Genomic DNA, 20,233 nt, shown 5'->3' with positions numbered 1-20,233 from the left:
GAAGTATAGTTTGTATGAGTTATACTTAGACATTACTTAAAATTTTAATATATTATATTTAATATAAATTTTAATAAATTTTAATATAATACATATTACTTAAAAGTTGGAAGAAATCTGTGACGGAGATTATATGTACTTCGTAAAGTTATATTGTAGTTATACCGATAGATTGCGCCTACTTGAGGAGAAGCTGAAAACGAAAATTGAAAAACGGATACAGAGATAGTTCGATCATTCGTTCGTAATGCTGTGAGTAAGAAATAAAGGGGACCAATTTTTTTTATTAAATAGTCTTTCTCGTGCGTGCACCCATATAACACTCAAATATAATTTTGTTAAAGCTATTATGTTCAGTCGCTTTTCTCGTTTTCTGGACTATCTATTCTCACTAGACTAAGTTGACTATCTATTGCTCACTTTATGATTTACGTCTGAAATTTCGTCTTGAGCTCCTCGAAAAGAAGGCGCATCTATTTCGATATTATACTCCATCTTGAAAACTAAGTTAATCGTGGCGACCAGAGCTTCGGTATAAGTGAGTCGTGCGGTGTACATGCTAGCAGTGATTGATTTGTTATTCTGTTGCGGTATTCGCGTAGTGTTCGGTTATTTTCATGTCTAGCTACATTCTTAGTGATTAGTATATTTATAGTTTTTTAAATAATTATTCGGAAAAGACAGTAAAACTTATTGAAATGGGCCGCTCTAGATCCAGGACAAAATCTCCTAGTAGACGGCGTCATAAAAGTAAGCATTCGAGAAAACGCTCAAAATCACGTGAGAAGCACTCGAACAACAAGTACGCCGACAAGCCGAAAGAACGTAGTTCTAAATCAAGGTAATATATTTTACTTTGTTATCGAATATATGCATATTGGAATCGTTTCGTTCTATTGAGTTTTCCGCCATTTTGTTATACACACATTCGATAGAAGAAATCTTTGGCTCGAATACATGTTACGTCTGATTAAAGATTTATGTCTTCTATCGTTGTATATATCTTAATACGTTGTTACCAACATTCTATTAATAAATGTTGCAATATAGTAGAAGGGTTTCAAGCCCATTTATCTTGCTGTTTTTATAAAATTTGAACGCATTTATTTATGCACACAGGAAACGATCCCATTCTGCATCCTCTAGTTCAGGCTCAGATGCTTCAGAAGATGTACACATTGTCAGTCATAAGAAACGTTCATACAGAGACAGGGATCGCAAAATGGATGAGGTAGAGAGGCTGGCAGAAATGGAACGTCAAAGGTAATTAACTATTATAGATTGATTATTATTTTGTTTGATTTACTTGCTTCTACTTAATAAATATGCCTTGACTAACAATAGTTATCTGTAATATTTTTGTTTTAAACAAAATATTATGATATTATAAAGGATAACATATTAGATTATTTTATTATTTCCATATGCACTTGATGTTAAGGTACTTATACCTAAGGATTATATTCCATTTTTTTCTATATTTTTTAGTCTTTGTATAATAGATAAAATATAAAAAAATTTTAATGCTTTTACTTAATTCTTAATTAATAAAAAAGAATTTTTTTTATATATTTTGATTTTATTGGTATACGTTTTTTTTATTTATAATTATGTTGTCAGGAAAAAGAAAGAATTATCGAACAAAATCTTCACCGCAAGTGCAGTTGGGTAAGATTGTATAACTATCTCATGGTGGTGGGTCAATTATGTCATATATGTACATACATAAGTCTCTGATATTTCAATAGATATTATATATTTTAGAATTTCATAAATATGAACATACATACACACAATTTACACATACAATATTATGTACTAGTATTTTAAATATATTTTTATGCTTTATTAACTAAAGTGCATTGTATTTGATTAAATCAAATAAATACATTTTATACGGTTATATTTATAGATTGTTAAATTAAATTTGGCAAAGAAGTAAACATATTTGGAAAGTGTGTGCTACTCATGTAGCATTAGAACAACAAAATATTTCTGTGCTTACAGAAGGCAGCGTGAAGTTGAACAAAAAATGGTTGAAGAAGAAGCTGCAAAGCGAATAGAAGAACTAGTGCAGAAGAGGGTGGAGGAAGAGCTAGAAAAGCGTAAGGAGGAAATAGAAGCTGAAGTACAAAGGAGAGTAGAAGAAGCTAAAAGGGCTATGGAACGTCAAATGATGGAGGAAATGGAATGGAGACAAGCAAAGCTTCGTGAGGAGGAAAAACGAAGAGAGGTAAGACCAATCCAGAGAAACATTGGCCAGTGTTAGCCCAAGCGCTGTTTCGATCAATAGGAAATAAGTCTGGTGCTCTATCCTTGCATTATTTTTATACATAAATAGATGATATATTTTGGTAATGCAGGACTATAATATGAATTAAATATATAATAGAGGAAATGTATTTTATAATTTAATAGCTTGACTGGTAAGATGCAATTTAATTTAAATGTTTTTGAAAACTATAAAGAGAGGTTAGGATACTATATGTTTGCGCGTATTGACGTAAAAAAGAATTAGAAAATTCTAATTGGACATTCCAAAAATTATATAAATATTACTAATTGAACATATCTATCATAAAACTAACATGTGTGATTGTAGCGCTATATTATGCCTCTATTTCGCGATCACAGCGTTTGGGCTTGAAGCATTGTGGTTGATAACTATGAGAAAAATTATTATTAAAAAGCCACATTGCTTCGACTTCCCAACATCCACTGAGGTCGCGTTGTTGGGAATGTATACTTTCTTTTGTGGAAAGAATTTTGCTATTATAGGCGCATGTATCGAATATTTATGAACAGAATATTGTATTTCTACCATGTATATATTTATATATTTGTACAACATTAATACCTTTCATCACACAATATTTCGATTGCCAGTCGTATCTACTATTGAAGAAGTTGCGTTCGAATGCCCTAGATGCGTTTTTCTCGCTACTTTTACAATCGTTGTACCTGACAATCTAGCAGACCTAATTACTTATTGATCTAGTTTATATCCGCGTGTCTGAATGTCCACATAATCGCATCGTTTAATCTCTTAAAGAGTAGAGAAAGAAGCATCCAATTACTTAAAGTTAGTGATCCCAAACTTTGTAACTTACTAAGCAGAAAAAAAGAATCGTAAGTTTGAAATAAAGTTATTTTTCTATGAAACTATAGGAAAGTGATATTTTTCCCTGAACAGTTTTTGCTGTCAGTGAAACAGTAGATTTAAAAAGTTGTTCAAACTTTTTTATGAAAAATCTCATCAAATTTTATCTTTAAGAATATAATTGCATAATTGTTTTTAACTTTATTTTGGCGGTACAACAATGATATTCTTACATTTATAGAAATAAAAATTGAGAATTAGATCTCATCCTTTTTAATAGATATCTTTTCTCACGTACGAGAATATTCTATTTTTTCTTTTAATAATCATAGAATCTTTTTAAAACATAAGATGAATAATATTGTATGATTACTTCTATATCTGAAAATTGAAATTAGTATACCTAGTTTTTTACCATTCTTGATAAAATGCTTTTTTGAGGAGGTTTGCATATTATAATGGAAATAAATGATAGAATTGCTAATAGATTTTAATGATAATAAAAAGAAACATTTATTCTATTCCGTAACTTTGCTATTCTAAGCTCTTCTAACAGCTTTAATTTAGTATAACCAATATTCTATGAATTACAAGACGGGGTCCTGTTATTTGATCTAATTGGCAATGATTTTAAGTACTTAAATAAAATAATATTTACATGCTCGTTTTTAAGTACTTATATTTCTTTAAATACGAATCTTCATTTTCCTTTAAATACGAGTAGGAGTTTTCTTCTACTATGTTTTTTATGTATATGCACAATTGGTTATTTTCACCCCCGGAAAATCAGCACGTTCCGGTCAAATGGACAGCGACCCTGATTACAAGTTGACCATACTTTTATCCTTATTGCTTTGCACATTGAGTTTGCACTGAATATGTGAACAAGTTTGGGAGAAATTTAATTAGAAAGGGAGAGGTAGACCTTAAAGGGCAGAATTAGAATCCCATAGCAACAAAGCACGACCTAGCAATATATAGGTCACCTTCCTTACTGACTACCAACAGAAGATGCCGGTTTTTTACTCACTGCTGAGTGATTGTCGATGAAGAAGGCATCCCCTACGTGCTGGCGTGAGCTTCATTCAGGTATTATCCAATTTATATATTCATAATTCATTTTATACCGATATTATTATTATCATTCTTTGTTTAAACACTATATATCGGAAAGACAATATTAGGGATTATTTTAGATTTGCTATATATTAGTACCTGGGACACAACGCATTCTTCGACAGGTCGGGGCGGATGGCACCACTCGTTCGTAAATATTTTTTTTAATACGTTTTCCATCTCTTTTTTTTTCAAATGCACATCAATCATTATCGAAGATACATGAACAATAATCACTATTCTTTGTGAAATTTTCTTTATTTTTTTTTTTTTTTCAAACTTTTTTTTGTTCGTCTTCTTAATAAAATATTCTTACACCTACTGCATTTAGATTTTATCCTGCACTTAACAAAGTTACTCGACATGTCGCGTTTAAGCAAGGAGAGTTGCAATTTTCTGTACGTTCTTTTGCATGCACAGTGAATTGATACAGAATCATAATTCACGTTTTTTCACTTTCAAGTGGCATCCTAAGTCGTCGTATTTCCACCTGGGGAATCTGTCAATAAACAGCATTCACTGGGAACTAAGAGGAGTTCATTTCATCCAAACGAAGGAACTGGGTTTATATACATCCTCCGTTACTTTTGTCTCAAGAAGCCATCCTAATTCTTCAAAACCTGACCTCGAAATTTCATACATATTCCCGACTATTTTTCCCATATAAAAAACAATGGTTCTTAGGATGTATAACACTAGGCTGTTGGCATAGCGGCACTATGATTTTTGGATATGAATGGTGTAACAACAGCTGGTGAACAACACCATCATTGCTTCGTGTAAATAGATTCCATTGTCGTTGTAGGAGGAAGAGCGGAAGAAGCGTGAGGAACTAGAGAGGATCATGGAGGAGAACAACAGAAAAATAGAAGAAGCACAGAAGAAACTGGTAAGTTTTTGGTGGTTTAGGTCGTTCGTAGACCGATATTTTAAACGAACGTACCCGTTGATAGGCTGAGGAAAGATTGGCTATGGTCGAACAGCAACGTTTAATGGAAGAAGAAAGACAAAGAATGAGGAAAGAACATGAAAAGCGTGTTAAAGAGGAACAGAAGAAAATCCTCGGGAAGAACAACTCGAGGCCTAAATTGTCCTTTACGCTAAAGCCAGTTACGTGAGTCTGTCTCATTTCGTGCAGTTTTACATGTGATATTTATACATCTTGTCGATTATGGAATTATTCATGTTCCGTAAGAACATTCGTCATAAGCTGCGCATACATATGTACATATATATAATGCAGCAACAAGATCCAAAGTTCGCTCCGAATGTATTTGCGAAAATTATCGAAATCAAGCGACGTTGAATTTTTTTATTTAATTATGATGATAATACGTACATCAGAATTGAATAATTAATTCTATACTTGCCAGATTTCGAAGCCCGATGCAGGTGGGATTTTACCTGTTTGAGATTACACCGATGTCAATACAGACGAAGGATTTCTTTTTATGGCGGGGATATAATAGAGGCAGAATTTGTATTCATCCACGTATTTGTCGTAAATTTTTCTACACTATAACGGTATACATTCTGTACAGATATGCTCGGTCTGTTTGACGAAGGTGTAGTCTAGCCTAGTTAGGTGTGTTCTACAAATTGCAAATGCAGTTCATATATAGTTGTTTCTTCGTAATTGTACTCTACAAAGAATAATTTTATTTCAGTTAAATATATTAAAGAAACGAGAATCGTATTTATAACGTTCGCGTTTTTAAACTCGATAACAATTGAAAATTTTCAGATGGTCACATTATGAGTACGACCAAATAGATTTTGTAACTAAATGCAAGTGCATAAAAGAATTTTCTACGTAAATAGATAACTATTGTGCATTTGTAACACATAATACACAAAGCTATTTCGGGGAAATAACAGAAAAGATAGTTTCTCTGGTATATTAAATCGAGAATCGTAATTAAGTATGCATACGTTTAGAACATAATATAGAATTAGTTTTGTCAACGAAAAATAAAGAAAAACTGACATAAACACGTTCTTTCTAATCAAAATTAAAATAAGGAACAAGAAAAGACAAATGCAATGTTGAATGGATCATTTTGTACGTATAAAAACATATGAATGCAACAGTGTATATCTTGGACTTGGACCAGTATATCTTGTGCGCATTTGTGTATAGACATGTATTGATATAACGAAAAAAGATCTGTTCATATAGGATTGTATACCTAAAAACATTGTTACTTGTAAAATAAAAGTTTTTATTAAATCTTATTCAATTGTGCTTTGTCATCCTACTGGGATATTTTTTTACATGAAAAGCTGACATTTTTTTTTTTTTATTGTCTTTTTGGTGAATTTGCTGTTGAAAGTAGTGCCTTGCCGCGAATTCCAAGGCTCGCTCCTTTTCCTAGAACGTTCCCATAAAATGGACTGCGTTGTTTGAAGATGCACTCGAACTTACCACGAGGAGATTTTTTATTTTTACGTCGATCTATAACCACTTAAAATGGACATAATCATATTTCGTTTAATTCGCAGCGCATAAGGTAAAAATTATATAATACAAATCCAATAATTACCTTTAATAGTATCTTCTATTATTTCTGGATAAAGTTCCTCGGTGACACTACTGCTCGGAGGATGCAATCGTGGGTTTGTATTTATTTCGATTAACCAGACCGATAGGTCATCCATTATTAAAAAATCAGCGCCGTATAATTGAAAGCTGTTTTTTCGATTGACCATATTTTCTTGGGATGCCAGAAGTGCGCCAATTAAATTTTGCTTGATACCTGGTTTAATGAGTCCCTCCCATGCTGATTCTCGGTCGGTATTTCTAAGAAACGGCAGACAATCGAGTAATTGCTCGAGGTTTCTTTAAGAGTCGATATAAAATTCATACTTTAAGTATTCCTTGAATTTCTGAAGATTCCAGTGAAGTTCGCTGGGTATCTGTGCGTTCTGCCTTATCGTCTTTCTGTACTTCAACTGCACAGTCGTGTTACATAAATGAATAGATTCGTGGAAATTGTCGAGAGTAAAATCTTTCGACGCGAAACGAAGCAGAATATCCCTTCAAAACAAATAATTCTATGAAGAATTGCTCAACAAAACAAGTTGTTGAAAGGTTGAAAAAAATCGATACTTGTACATCCAGACTGTAAGGGGTTGCGTGCTGGTTATTAAGAACCACTGTCTAATATCAACTTTCGTTTTATAAACGAGTAAAGGTCGTTCTAAACATAATTAATTATTAATCTAATTTGTTGTTATTTTTCTGTTATCATTGCTACTAAACAAAAAACTGACCTATGTACTTTTGTACGACATACTGCATGCATTCCTTAGCAGCTTGATTTATCTTGGTTAGTATGTCTTGCAATGAATTCTTAAGAATTATACCTTTACCCAAGCTCTTGTCACCTGGTTTTAAAATCCAGACATTCCTCATTCCATCAATTTGACTCTGAGGACGACACTCTATCATTTCTTTTATCATATTTGCGGTGAATCGTAATAGTTCCTAAGAAAAAATTTTCAATATAATCCACCATCGTTGTGATTTTATATTAATTGCATACTTCGATATCTATGCCATCATTCTTCTCCAATATTTCTCGTTTATGCAAAAGTCTTTCGTACCACGATAAAAATTGATTCCAATTAGAAATTGAGATGTCTTTATAACTCTGTCCATCGATGTCCTCGTGTGCGCAGATGCTACAATTTATTTCGATTCGATAGAAAATGCCTGGAGAGTATTTTACTTTGTTTTTTTAAAACCTTATGTATTCCGCGCATCGTTCAAGAGCGAATAAAACTGCTTTGATAGGGACAGTGCCGTCTTGGGACCAAACAGCATTTGGTCCAGCGATGCTGGCCAAGAATAAGAACCACTTGAGAATACCCATGCAAGCTGTGATGTAAAAATCTTGCACGAATTCCTTTATCTGCACAGGCTGTACACTTGTGACATGTTTTTATTACCATCAGAATGAAAAATCGTATACGAACCTGATAAACATTGTAGCATCGTGGAAATTGTACGTTTGACACGCCAGTTTCATAGAACCAAGAAATATTTTCTAGATTATTGCACATATCGATCTGAAATAATTTCAACATAGTTTCCAATAGTTTCTTCGTATCTTCCATACCGAAAGAAGATTATGGATATTAGAAAATCACTTGCTATAAGTAACCTTTGATGTGAAATAGCATCCTGAGAATTTATTAATTATGGTTCTTTCTTCTGTTCTAACAGCTACTCTTTTATTAGTGGACCATATAAAATTGGCAGGATAACGTAATAACTTTTCAATCGTTTCCAAGCCAGCTGAAAGATAAAGAACGTATGTATATTTGTCGCTTTTATAACAAATGGAATGAATTTCTGTCAGCAACCTTCCGAGATTTCCGGTGACATTGACAGCATTCTTCTGATGAACCTTTTCTCTATCCAGTTTCTTCTTCCTAGAGGCTTTCTTAGCACCGGGAAAGTGCCATAAATCACAAAAATTTTATGTTCGTTTACTGCCTTTGTCAGAACCTTTAGGATGAAATTGATCTTTGCGTCCTCAGCGGAGAGAAGACTCAAGTATTCCCTGAGGATGATCTTGCCGTATGTGTTCACGTTTTCTTTTTCCTCCTCTTCCAGTAGATCGTCGAGATCATCGCGGTTGCAAAGAATCTCGACGTTCGCGGTCCTTACAGGCTCTACGTTCGTAATCATTATAGAATCGGAAACTCTTACAATTATCTTTGATTCTTCTCCGATTTCCTTTGGATCTTTTGAATATATCTTACAAAAAATTTTGCGAAATAATATTTTTATGTGTTTTGTAATACTCGAAAATTCTGTTGGACTTTTTAATTCAACACTTTCGTACCTGCCAACCTTGACAGTGCTCTTTAATCGAACAATCGGGAGAGGTTAACACAATTTGCCATTTGCGAGTTTTAATAGTTTTTACAACGTTCGAGTCTTCCAACTTATAATTTCCGTTTTTTGATATTTTAAAGTCTCCTTGGATGTCAGATAATCCATAGTTAGAATTTCTAATGAGATCTACGTTTTCACTTATCTGTTTGTCGTTTTGCGAAACAGTTATATAATCATCTTTTTGTCGCATCGTGGAATCTTTTCAATAACAAATTTGTATATTTTTATACTTTAACATGTTTTAGTCGCGTCAATCTTTCTACATCTCAATTTTGTTGACAAACTTTCGTTCAAAAATGACAACATTCGATGATAATATTGACAATCGATAAGTGTGCTTCGATATTGCTCTATGTTCATGATTTGGAGTAAACAAAATGTTTTTTTTTTATTAAGCTTTTATAAATTGTTCTTTTTTTATACTATCCCACGTATTTCTACATGTTCTATATTTTTTCACGGCTTCACGCATGGAGTCGTCCAACAGTTTTTCCACGATGGCCTTTTTAAAAATTGGCTTTTGCAATTCGACCTTGGTTGCTTGACTGTTTTCAACTTTTTCCGGTTTCTTTATTTGCATTTTTTCTCCTTCCAATCTCGTCAAATCAGTCTCTGCAACTGTATTCTTGATACTTTGGATCGAATCAAAGTCCATTCGAAAAGGAATTTGTATACTCATCTCACGTATTACTTCTGCTACAGACTTTAGCAAACGTCTATTCTTCACGATTCTATTTTCCATCAGTTTCTTTCTTTTGCAAATACTTCTGTCGTCCTGTGCGATACTCGTGGGATCGTATGATCTCTTAGTACCACGAAGAATGCTTTGTATACCTTGGAATATATGAAACACGTTACAAAGATAATATAGAAAGAAAAGAAATTAAATTTCCTTCAAATTTTACCTGACTGCCCGTTTCTACTATTTTTCATACATTCTTCAAGAAACATTTTGTCTTTCAACGCTATTTGTTTCTCACATTTCGTAGGAAATCGTGACGTACAGAATCTCATGCAATAGTTATTCTTTGGATCATTTCTCTTTCTCAAGCAGTTTCTCTTTTTCGTTAACCGTGCGATTTGTGTGAAACCGTTTTCAATTTCTCTTCGCATCGATCCTTTCTGCAAACAGGATTTCAGGCTTCTGTCTGAGTGGATATATAACGTTTGATTAAATGTTACTCTCGGTGCATCGAATGCTTTTCCGTCAGGCTTGGAAATGTGAACATCGTTCGTGTACGTGCCACTGGAGTTCGTTGATAGATACGGTGTTGAGTGCACTTGTTCGTCAAACTCGCTTTCCGAATCGGTGCAAGTGTCGGACAAATTGAACGAGATCGAATTTTCGTCTGACCACCGCGAGTGGCAAGTGCCTGGCTGGTAAGGGAAAATTAGAGTAATTTAGTAGACCGACAAGTTAAACGACAAGATTCGCCTTCTAAAAGCATGAAGTTTCATTGCATCGAGGAATTTTGTTTTAATACTGTTCCATTCAGAATAATATTAAAGGAACCACGTGAGGTGTTGGCACGTTTCCGAAACCGAACACCTCGCGTCAGTTCTGCTACCATTTCACCTTTACCAGGTGAAGACGCGTAAAGGATTCTGTTGGTTGAAAAACTAACGTTTGACAACAGCTAAACAGCTTGTGTTCTGAGCAAACTAGAAAGAACTCATTGGACAATCCGACCTTTTTTATAAGACCAGACATTTTCTAACATTTTATCAGTACAGACTGTGCTGTACTCGTTCACATACTTTTTCATTAAGGTTCAAGTTTTTCTTGCCACTGTTGGATTTGCAATGTGTAGAACGGTTAACTGCTCTTCCCTAAACGCTCATACACCGTGGCTGATAATAGCAGTCATCCTTAATGATATTATCACAGTATGATTTGTTCGATTTGATGAAATTTAATTTAAATAAAAACAGATGTATCGGGTTAAAGTTTGATGCATCATGACATTAACATGATTTCCTTTTCTTAACGATGGCTTTTAAGAGCTAACTTTCGCAATATATCGTACCTTGATTTTGCGTTTGGATTGTCGAAAAAATGTGCATTGAAAATCATCTTCATTGAGAAGAGTATGATTGATATCTTTCTGATTAGGCGAATAGCCGGCGGTTGCAGTACCTCCAGAATTCCAAGACGAGTCGACGTACTCCATTCCACGTGACAAGTATGGACAAAAAGAACGTATATCGCTTAATTTTTTTACAGCTAATCATCGAATTTAGAGGAGAATCTTTGGAGAACGATGGCCTCCATTTGTCTGACTGTTCCACTTTAATAATTTTGATTTTTTTTTAAGTTGCCATTGATGTTGGTTAATTAATGTCAAATCATGTTTTTTTTCGATTTGAAGAAGTCGATTTGATTTTGTTTCGGTATTTTCTTACAGGGAATAAAAAATCGGAAGATCTTAACGGTCGGTAGTATAGTTTTTTATTGATCATTTACAGTTCAGTTCAAATATACGTTCAAATATAGACTCTAAGGATAGATCAACAATGGAAGAGTAACGAGTGCAGATCACAAAGACATTTTCAATCACTTAGTTAACCTTAAACCAACGGCGTACATGTCCGTGATGTCTGATAAAATCTTATTCTTCTTTTGACGAGGATATTTTTTTGGGACGTTACGATTTTTATTTTTCACGTTCACTGCTTGACCAACTTTGTTTGTAGTTAGAAGAGACGGCAACGTTGGTGTCTCCTGAGTTATGGTGGACAGATGAGGAGTACTCTTCTTGTACTTTTTAATGGCATCTCGTATCACCGTCTTAATTATCTAACGCATATAAAGAAGACATTATCCAGAATAAGATATGGCGATAAGTCCTACAAAATTACATCTACCTTATCATTAGTTGACTTCAAAGGTTTTTCTATTTTTGGAACCAATTTTGTAGATTGTTTCTGAAAGGCCATAATTTTGGTAACCAAAGATTGTGATATAGAAGATGATTCTGCCTTACTGCTATCTGACCCAGCGAAAGTGTGCGACTTTCTTGGCATACGCGCTATATGTTTCTGATTATTGCCAATTTTTTCCTAATATATAATCGTTTTTTTAAACAAAACCACCTGATAATTATGCGATTTAATCATTGTAATACGTACTTGAACCGATGTAGGGAATTTTGTCTTAACGTTGGATACCGGGCCAACCACAGGTGCACTTTTCACGGTCGATTCCTGCTTATCGATCAGCACAGCAGTTATTAAGGGCTTTGGAGGTGCACTCGTTGGTAGAGCTTGCCTTAACTTAGGCGAATCCACTTTGTAGTAAGCGTAAAATTCTTGGTCAAGCTGTATTTCTAATTCTTCGATCAAATCTACGATCACTGGACCAATTTGATTGTGCACAGTCGATTTCTTCTTCGTTAAACAAGTCTACGATTATTTTCATTTAACGACGGATAAATATAAATTCATACACAATAGCGTCACTTTTTAGTTATATAATAATGCTTAATATATATCAATAGTTTCATGTTTTCTTTTCTGTACTAATATCTCTATAATATCTGATAAAAGATGGTTATCGCAAATAATTTCTAACTTTCGGATGGCATCCTGTAAGGCTCGTAAAATTAAGAAATTATTTATAATTCTTCGATTTTCTTTTGATGCCTACCATCGGAGACTTCGAAACGAGACTAACTTTCGATTCCTGATTACTCAAATTAACTTTCTTCCCACAAGTAGTTATTCTAGTCCCTTGAAGAGATAGAGCTGCGCCTAAATATGGTTGACAACTTGGCATCCTTTGTTTGTAAGCCAACTCAAACTGTCCTGTATCAACGTTTTTATCTTCCCGATAATCTATAACCACTGCGAAAAGCCACATAGCATAAGAAAGCAAGCCTAGCATTCGTACAAACAAATGGAAAGTTTCAAGCACCTTTTATGGTGTCCTCGAGAACTTGCCTGCATAGGCGCGTCGTAACTTTGCTCGAGTAACTCATATCAGGATGACTATTGATTTCGATCAGCCATACGGAAAAGTCATCCATAACCATAAAATCAGCGCCATAGAGTTCGAAACTATTTTTTCGACGGTCCATAGCTTCTTGACTAGCTAACAAAGAGCCAACCAGGCCTTGCTTCATTCCAGGATAGATTATATCGTCCCACGCTTTGTCATGTCCTTGAGATCTGTTGGAGTTTCGTCAGTTGCAAATTTCAATCTGATCACGCGACTGAATCGAAGTGCATCATACTTGAGAAACTCTTTGAAGGTCGTAGCATCCCACATATTATCAGAGGGCAACGCAGCATTTCTATCGCCGCAATTCGTGTACTTGCACTGGATCGCGTGATTGCACAGATGAATCGACTCGTGGAAGTCCGTCAAACTGAATTTCTGGGAGCAGAATCGCAGGTAACTTTCCCTGCGAACAAGAGGATGCTATATTACTATCCCCTTTTTCGATGGATCGTGTTGCTCATAGGATTCGCATGTCGAATATATCGCTCGATGAATACAATAATAGGAAGCCCATTTACGCAAACTGGGTTAGATAAGATCGGTTTTGCAGAAGGTGAACTCGTGACTGGTAATTTCCTATAACTTGTTTAAGAGTAATGAATTAGCCAGTTATAATTTTAAATGCATATTAGCAAGTTGCTTCTTCCTGCTTTGTGAACTATTTCAAACGTACATTGACGATAATTGCAATGCGTTTTCCGCACTATAATTATACGATACAGATACTTACAAGCATGAGATAACGTGGCACGGAACAGAAATTGTTTCAAGTTATGCATACCTGTACTGATTTAACTACAATGCGCTATAAATTATAGCTAACAAATTACTTGTATATCCAAAGAGTTAGGGGCTGAGCGCAAGTAATGACGAACCATTGTCTGATATCAAATTTAGTGCTGTGTATGAGTAATGGGCGTTCTATAAAAAAGGGAACAACATGTGTTAATCAAAACTACATTTATCCGGATCATAATGTACCGATCGTTAATTTTTAAAGGCTGCAGCAATTACCAATGTATTTCTGTATGACATAGCGCGTGTCTGATTTATTCGATGGATTCATCTTCGCCATGACATCTTCCAGTTTATTCAAGAGAACGATTCCTCGACCTCGGCTTTTATTACCCGGTTTCATGATCCACACGTTCATCACACCGTCCATATCGATTTGTGGCCAGTACTTCTTCATCTTCTTCAGGATATGCTTCGACGCCAAGAAGAATTTCTGTTCACACCGTGCTAAATTAATATAGTTCCCATGACTTTACTTGTCAGCGATTCGATCGAAATCGAGTTGCTTACTTGAAATGGCACATTGTTTCGAACAAAGAGAGCGTGACCATGAACGATCTGATAGTACCAGCTGATAAACTGATCCCATTGATGCACCCAAACCCTTTCGATTTCTTGATCGATATCCTCGTGCGATTGTGCGCTAATGTAATCGCTGCATCGTTTAATTGCGAACTCTAACGCCTTTAAGGGCACCGTGCCAGTCGGTGCTCTAACTGCGTTTTCACCTTCGTTGTTGATCTTACTAACTAACCATTTTAACAGACCTAGACATGCTGTGAATCTATACGAAATATAGATAATAAAATAAAAATCAAGATGTTAAAAAGTAGGAAGATTTGCGCGAATAATAAGCATGATTCACCGAAAGTCCTCGACGAAAGCGTGCATCTGGTCGCCTTGGCATAAATTATAGCAACGTGGAAAAAGTGTGTTCGCCACTCCAGCCTCGTAATACCAGTGCATTTGTCTGACGTTCGAACATAAACCCACCTAAGGCAATCGATTTTCTTACAAGCATATATTATCCTCGTACAAAATGTGTTTCACATGACTGAAAGAAATCAGGCAAGGCCACTTCGGGTACCTTCGACGTGAATCCTGCCCGACAATATCTGTTAAAAATCGTCGTTTTGTTATCCTGTGCTGGCCAACCGGGCCATTCCGATCCTGTGTTCCAGAGAAAATCCACGGTGTGATTAGTGAGCATTCTAGAGATCAATTGGCGCTCGCTTTGCTGATCCCTTAAATCGCCGATACCAGCCAACAATACGACAGGACTTGCATCCACGTTAAAATGTTGTTCGCCTGAGAAAGTTAATTTATATAATACCAAAGGTAAAATACAAAATTGAAGAAATTCACGAAACTCCTGAAATACCATTGGTATTCTTTTTGAAGAACTTCTCGCACCATCCTCGTCTTAACATGCATTCACGAATCACTCGCGCCCTTCCGTACACCATAAACGTGTGATGCGCAGCTATGGCATCTTTCACTATTTGCTTGATTCGCATAAATCGTTCGTGTAACGTCGGTGGAAGTTCTAAGCTCGACTGAACTGTTCCTGTATGACACAAACGATGTTAAAGTATACGTTGGTAAATGGAGAATAAAAACTAGTTTTTGGGTCATAACCTTGAACTATATTCGCATCTGATACAATGTCTAGCGTTGGTTTCGGGTTGTTATCTAGCGATTCGTCCACGACAGGTTGTTCTTCATTCTTGTCCGTTTTATCCGAGCTGGTCGGCTCCAAATTCGATAGCGCCTCATCGTTTGCTTTCATGTAGCGCACTTGCAAATCTGTAGGTTCGTCTGCACTGATGCACTCCGTTGGTCTTCAATTTCGCTTCATTGCAGTAGAGTTTGTTGAAGGAAGAACGAGCCCGAAGAGGTCAACGTTATTTTATCCTGGATCAGCTTACAAGATTCGATGGCAGTTATTAAAAGTGCCCCCCCCCAAAAAAAAGAAAAAATAGATATTTAACGCAATAAAAAATCGTATTAACACTCTGGACGCTCGAATTAGATCTCTTCTAGTACCTGTTGAATCTTCGACGTTCCATCAACATTCTTCTCTCCGATTCAGAGCAATCACCTTCGATTTTTCTAATTGATAATCACCTGTTCGAATGTAAACTGTTTAACGGAGGAATGTCCTCGATATTGCACGATCAGAGACGACATGCCTCGAACAGATGCGAGTCAGAGTCACAACGAAGAATCAACGAGACGGAAGCAAAACTCCGACTGAGCATCATCGAACAACAGACTCGAGGTATGTGTACATAATCTAGAATTCCGTAGGCGTGCGCCCTGAAACCGTTTTAAACTACCCTAACTATTCGGCGAATTGGATAAAATCGCATGACTATGTCTTCCCCAAGCTATATTCTTATGTCGCATTACAAGATCTGCGAATATTAGATCAGCTGGCTGATAAGGGTGATCATTTAGAATCTGCAAAAGCGACCAGCCCATACAATCATTTCTTTCTGAATTATTTTATCGTCAAAGATTTCCTAAAGTATAGTTTCTAATTCTGAAACATCGAATGATTACCTGCAATGAAATTTTTTTTTCTTTTTAATATAATAAAATTTGTTAAATTTCAGACGTTGCGTTAATAAGTTACATAATGGAAGATCAAAGCGGATAAAAACAGTGAGGAAGGATAGGAGGGAATTGTTAGAATAGGAGGAGCGTACCAGGCACCCCTGTGGAACTTCACGACCATCGAATGCAGGTAAAGAAGCAAAAGCTATCGCGTGGGTTGCCCTAACCACTCCTGTTCCACAACCTCTGACCCACTTATGCGAATGCATCTTGGCTCGCGTGAAGAGGCGGCCTGACGAATCACTTCGACCTGCTATCGCTAATTGCACGAGTTCGACTTCATGCTGATAATTTTCTAAAATATATTCGGCACATCGTACTATTTTGCATTTGGCCGACCTCTACGCGCTTTTGTTATCGGTTTTCCGTGTACGTTATATTATGTTTATTATATGTTATGATATTTACATGTGATAAAAGTAACATCAAAGAATTATTGCTTATGAGATAGTGAGTTTCTTCTGTAGAATTATGACCGCATTGTAAATATGTCAGAAATACCCATCGTTATTTTCCCAAGGTTTATTTCGTGATTATAATTTTGTAATCGTAATCTCAATTTTCATAATCTTACTTTCTTACCATTAGATATGGTGCGATATATGTTGTGGGAAATCATAGAATATAGTTGCACGACTGCATTCGTAGAGACTAGGATACAGTTGTATGTTGCTGCAATTCTTACTGGAATATTGAAAAGAGTACGAAATACAGACGAGCTCCGAAAAAACGAATGATCCAAAGGATAAACATGTCACTGTCGGTGACAGGAAGTATTTGAAAATGGTAAGAAATGAAGTTGCTCGAATTTCTTTACTTTTAAAACTCGTGATTTTAATGTTGAGTATTTCACGAATTACTGGTAGTAATGTTGTGTGTTTTTTGAAATGTATTAATGTTCATTGTTTAAGATATTAATAATTAATAAAATCATTATCAGAGAACGAATAATATTAGAATAAATAAGAATTGCAGTATGTCATGAAAACATATGGGTAATATCTGTTTAAAATGGCGCGCCACATTCTTCATTGAAGAGTGCTGGGACTCTACTATAACGAGTTATCTGTCGGTATAAAAATCGACTTTACCAATAGAACGACTTTCTGTTAACAGGTTCGTCGCCCAGCGTGATTCGGCTAAGTTTCCTGCGGGACCCAAATCCGACCGCCGGTACGCAGAACGTAAATAGAGCGACAAGCAGGAATTCATCGTTTATCGCCTTCGATTCATTATAAAGAAAAGATTATTTATTTCTGAAATGGAGAAAGCGTTAAGCTATCCAGCTAGAGTATTCTGAGGGATCTCATGGCAGATATCTCAGATCTTTCATTTAGCCGAGAAGCATACTTGTGAGACGTACATCAGTGATTTCTTCCTCCTCAAAATGTTCAGTAAACAGCGTGAAAATATATTTGAAAGTGAGGAGAGCAGTGATGGCGAAGTTTAACTATTTTTCGAAGTGCCCATCACCCCAAATGTGTCTGGAATGTTTTAACGAATACCATAGGATAATGTAATATATTATCCAGAATATAAATTAATAAAAAGTATGGTATAATGGTTTTTTAATATTTTTATGTTGTATATCCTATATATAATATCGTATATTTAATTAACTCGAACAAGAAGAACGTCACCATCATTTCGTGACGGAGCCCCCACGAAAGTATACCCATCGCATAGATATGTGTGACGTGGCGACGCGCGTGTTAACCTATACATCGTAAACGCAACAAAGTGGAATTACATTATTTTTTTCATTCTGACACGAGTCAGAAGATATAAAACGCATGTGTAGTAAACATGGCTCACTTAATCAGGAACGTTTCTCTTCTACTATTCACAGAAGAGTGCATAGAAGAATATTTCGATGACATGAATTTTTTTCACGGTGAGTGCTGGAACTTCATTCATAAACGACCAATAGCCGACCTAACTGATTCAAAGAATTATAATAAATTTATTTTTATCCAGTGTCTTACTTATACCCATTGTCATGGTCGTTTGCATACCACTAGCGTACTATTCAATAGAAATAAAGATTAAAGTTTGAAATTAATACTTTTATTTCTCGTAATCTATTTTATCTTTAATAAATTCTATGATGTAACACATGATTTTACAATTTTTTAGCATTTACATATCCAAATGCAAACATAATACGTATATACATAGTTCCACACTGCTATAAACAAAAGTTTCACACAAATAGTATAAGAATTTTAAATATAATTTTACTTCTTCTTTACTCTCGCATACCGTGAATTGTAATGCTTTCAAATTCTATTACTTTGAACATTGTACTGAATAAATTAGATTTTCGAACAATCGAATTTTGAAATACTCGTAGTGAGCGCTCGACGATGTTCAATTTTTTTCTCGACGATAAATTCGAAGTCATTATTCCTTTGTGACGATTTAAATTACTTCTTATAAAAGTTAAAATGAATTTCCTGCGGAGAAGATACGAACCACTTCAAGTAAAACATGAAAATTTCGAACATGTTTCAGTTGGATGCTTCAAATTGGCGCTGAGCAAATTTTTAGGTCTCGGCATCATCGGTGGATCTCTTCTCGGTTAGAAAATTATGTTTTTATGTAACCTTTGTAATTATCATGAATTTAAACACTAAGCTGCGTTTTTGTGCAATAGCTGCATGTATAATTAACTTTGTGTATAACATTATACTGTATTACGTTTTTGTTTGTTAGTCAAGATACCACAGATTATAAAAATTCTTAGAAATAAAAGTGCAGAAGGCATCAATGTCTTCAGCGTATTACTGGACTTATTTGCCATGACAGCCATGGTATCCTACAGTTTTATAAGTGGTTTTCCATTCAGGTACTATAACTAAAATTATATATACCTTTTATATTTGTATACATTCATATTATAAATAATCAATGAATGATTGGATTTTAGTTCATGGGGTGATGGAGTTTTTTTAGGTATGCAAACTCTAGCAATTGCAATATTAGTCATGCATTTCAGTGGTAATACAGTTCAAGCAACTGCATTCCTTGCCGCTTATCTAGCAGTGTTCTTTGCTGCTACTAGTGGTTTGACCCCGGTAAATATCCTTTGGGGTTGTCAGGCAATGAATATACCCATTGTACTTGCCAGTAAGGTAAGGTGCTTGTAAATAGAGATCATTATATAATATATATAAACTTATTGAAAATATATTTATGATTTCATGTTGTTTCAGTTAATGCAAGCCTACACAAATTACTCCAATGGAAATACTGGTCAGCTATCAGCAATAACAGCTTTCATGCTCCTCTTTGGATCTCTTACACGAATATTTACCTCTATCCAAGAAACAGGAGATATCACAATGATAATAATGTATATGTGCTCCTCTATATCAAATGCTGTAATAGCTGCACAAATTTTGTATTATTGGAATGTAGATGCGAAAAGCAAAGATGGAACAAAGAAAGATCAATAAGTAAATTAATAAAATTTTTAATATTCTGGGAAATAATCAAATAATGAAGTCAAAAAACCATGCAACGAAATAAAATGTGTAAGTGAGTGTAAATAAATGAAATCAGCATTCTGATATCAATAGTCTGAGAAGGATACACCTACTTTAATAAAGAAGGTATAAATGTATTTAAGTTAATAAATTAATATTTTAAATACCCTGAACTTATATTTTAGTCAACAAGTATGTATTAGATTCAT

General features: G+C 35.0%; 5 protein-coding genes across 8 annotated transcripts; 2 read left to right on the top strand and 3 right to left on the bottom strand.

Annotated features, from left to right (window-relative positions):
• The first annotated feature begins 425 nt into the window (after positions 1–425).
• On the top strand, positions 426–6,451 carry LOC132911466 (UPF0430 protein CG31712). Of its 4 annotated transcripts, none has more exons than XM_060968111.1 (6): positions 426–841; positions 1,207–1,263; positions 1,621–1,668; positions 2,008–2,233; positions 5,022–5,105; positions 5,170–6,451. In XM_060968111.1, the coding sequence occupies exons 1-6, from the start codon at positions 699–701 to the stop codon at positions 5,332–5,334; spliced, it is 723 nt and encodes a 240-aa protein (XP_060824094.1). In that variant the 5' UTR covers positions 426–698; the 3' UTR covers positions 5,335–6,451. The 4 variants fall into 4 exon arrangements, with proteins under 4 accessions (XP_060824094.1, XP_060824096.1, XP_060824092.1 ...); XM_060968109.1 differs by having other exon boundaries at positions 428–841; positions 1,120–1,263; XM_060968113.1 differs by lacking the exon at positions 1,621–1,668 and having other exon boundaries at positions 427–841.
• Positions 6,452–6,467: 16 nt separating this feature from the next.
• LOC132911464 (tubulin glycylase 3A-like) lies at positions 6,468–8,176 on the bottom strand. Its single transcript, XM_060968107.1, has 7 exons — positions 7,964–8,176; positions 7,762–7,900; positions 7,490–7,703; positions 7,326–7,416; positions 7,083–7,253; positions 6,760–7,016; positions 6,468–6,680 (listed from the first exon to the last, which is right to left on the bottom strand). The coding sequence occupies exons 1-7, from the start codon at positions 8,089–8,091 to the stop codon at positions 6,517–6,519; spliced, it is 1,164 nt and encodes a 387-aa protein (XP_060824090.1). The 5' UTR covers positions 8,092–8,176; the 3' UTR covers positions 6,468–6,516.
• A 184-nt stretch (positions 8,177–8,360) lies between these two features.
• On the bottom strand, positions 8,361–9,009 carry LOC132911473 (uncharacterized). The gene is made up of 2 exons (XM_060968124.1): positions 8,585–9,009; positions 8,361–8,516 (listed from the first exon to the last, which is right to left on the bottom strand). The coding sequence occupies exons 1-2, from the start codon at positions 8,910–8,912 to the stop codon at positions 8,365–8,367; spliced, it is 480 nt and encodes a 159-aa protein (XP_060824107.1). The 5' UTR covers positions 8,913–9,009; the 3' UTR covers positions 8,361–8,364.
• Positions 9,010–11,548: 2,539 nt separating this feature from the next.
• Positions 11,549–16,156, bottom strand: LOC132911455 (tubulin glycylase 3A-like). Its single transcript, XM_060968075.1, has 14 exons — positions 15,964–16,156; positions 15,556–15,840; positions 15,299–15,484; positions 15,005–15,225; positions 14,783–14,910; positions 14,428–14,701; positions 14,137–14,350; positions 13,953–14,043; positions 13,355–13,525; positions 13,036–13,289; positions 12,769–12,965; positions 12,252–12,524; positions 11,988–12,182; positions 11,549–11,919 (listed from the first exon to the last, which is right to left on the bottom strand). The coding sequence occupies exons 2-14, from the start codon at positions 15,704–15,706 to the stop codon at positions 11,677–11,679; spliced, it is 2,598 nt and encodes an 865-aa protein (XP_060824058.1). The 5' UTR covers positions 15,707–15,840; positions 15,964–16,156; the 3' UTR covers positions 11,549–11,676.
• Positions 16,157–18,231: 2,075 nt separating this feature from the next.
• On the top strand, positions 18,232–20,197 carry LOC132911467 (mannose-P-dolichol utilization defect 1 protein homolog). Its single transcript, XM_060968114.1, has 5 exons — positions 18,232–18,430; positions 19,051–19,116; positions 19,252–19,384; positions 19,466–19,670; positions 19,752–20,197. Exons 1-5 carry the CDS (start codon positions 18,343–18,345, stop codon positions 19,992–19,994), a joined length of 735 nt encoding a protein of 244 aa, XP_060824097.1. The 5' UTR covers positions 18,232–18,342; the 3' UTR covers positions 19,995–20,197.
• Positions 20,198–20,233: the final 36 nt, after the last annotated feature.

Source organism: Bombus pascuorum, chromosome 10 (assembly GCF_905332965.1).
Source record: "Bombus pascuorum chromosome 10, iyBomPasc1.1, whole genome shotgun sequence".
In the NCBI taxonomy this organism is placed as follows: domain Eukaryota; kingdom Metazoa; phylum Arthropoda; class Insecta; order Hymenoptera; family Apidae; genus Bombus; species Bombus pascuorum.
Note: the sequence above shows the minus strand (reverse complement) of the source record. Positions and strands in the feature narration are given on the sequence as shown.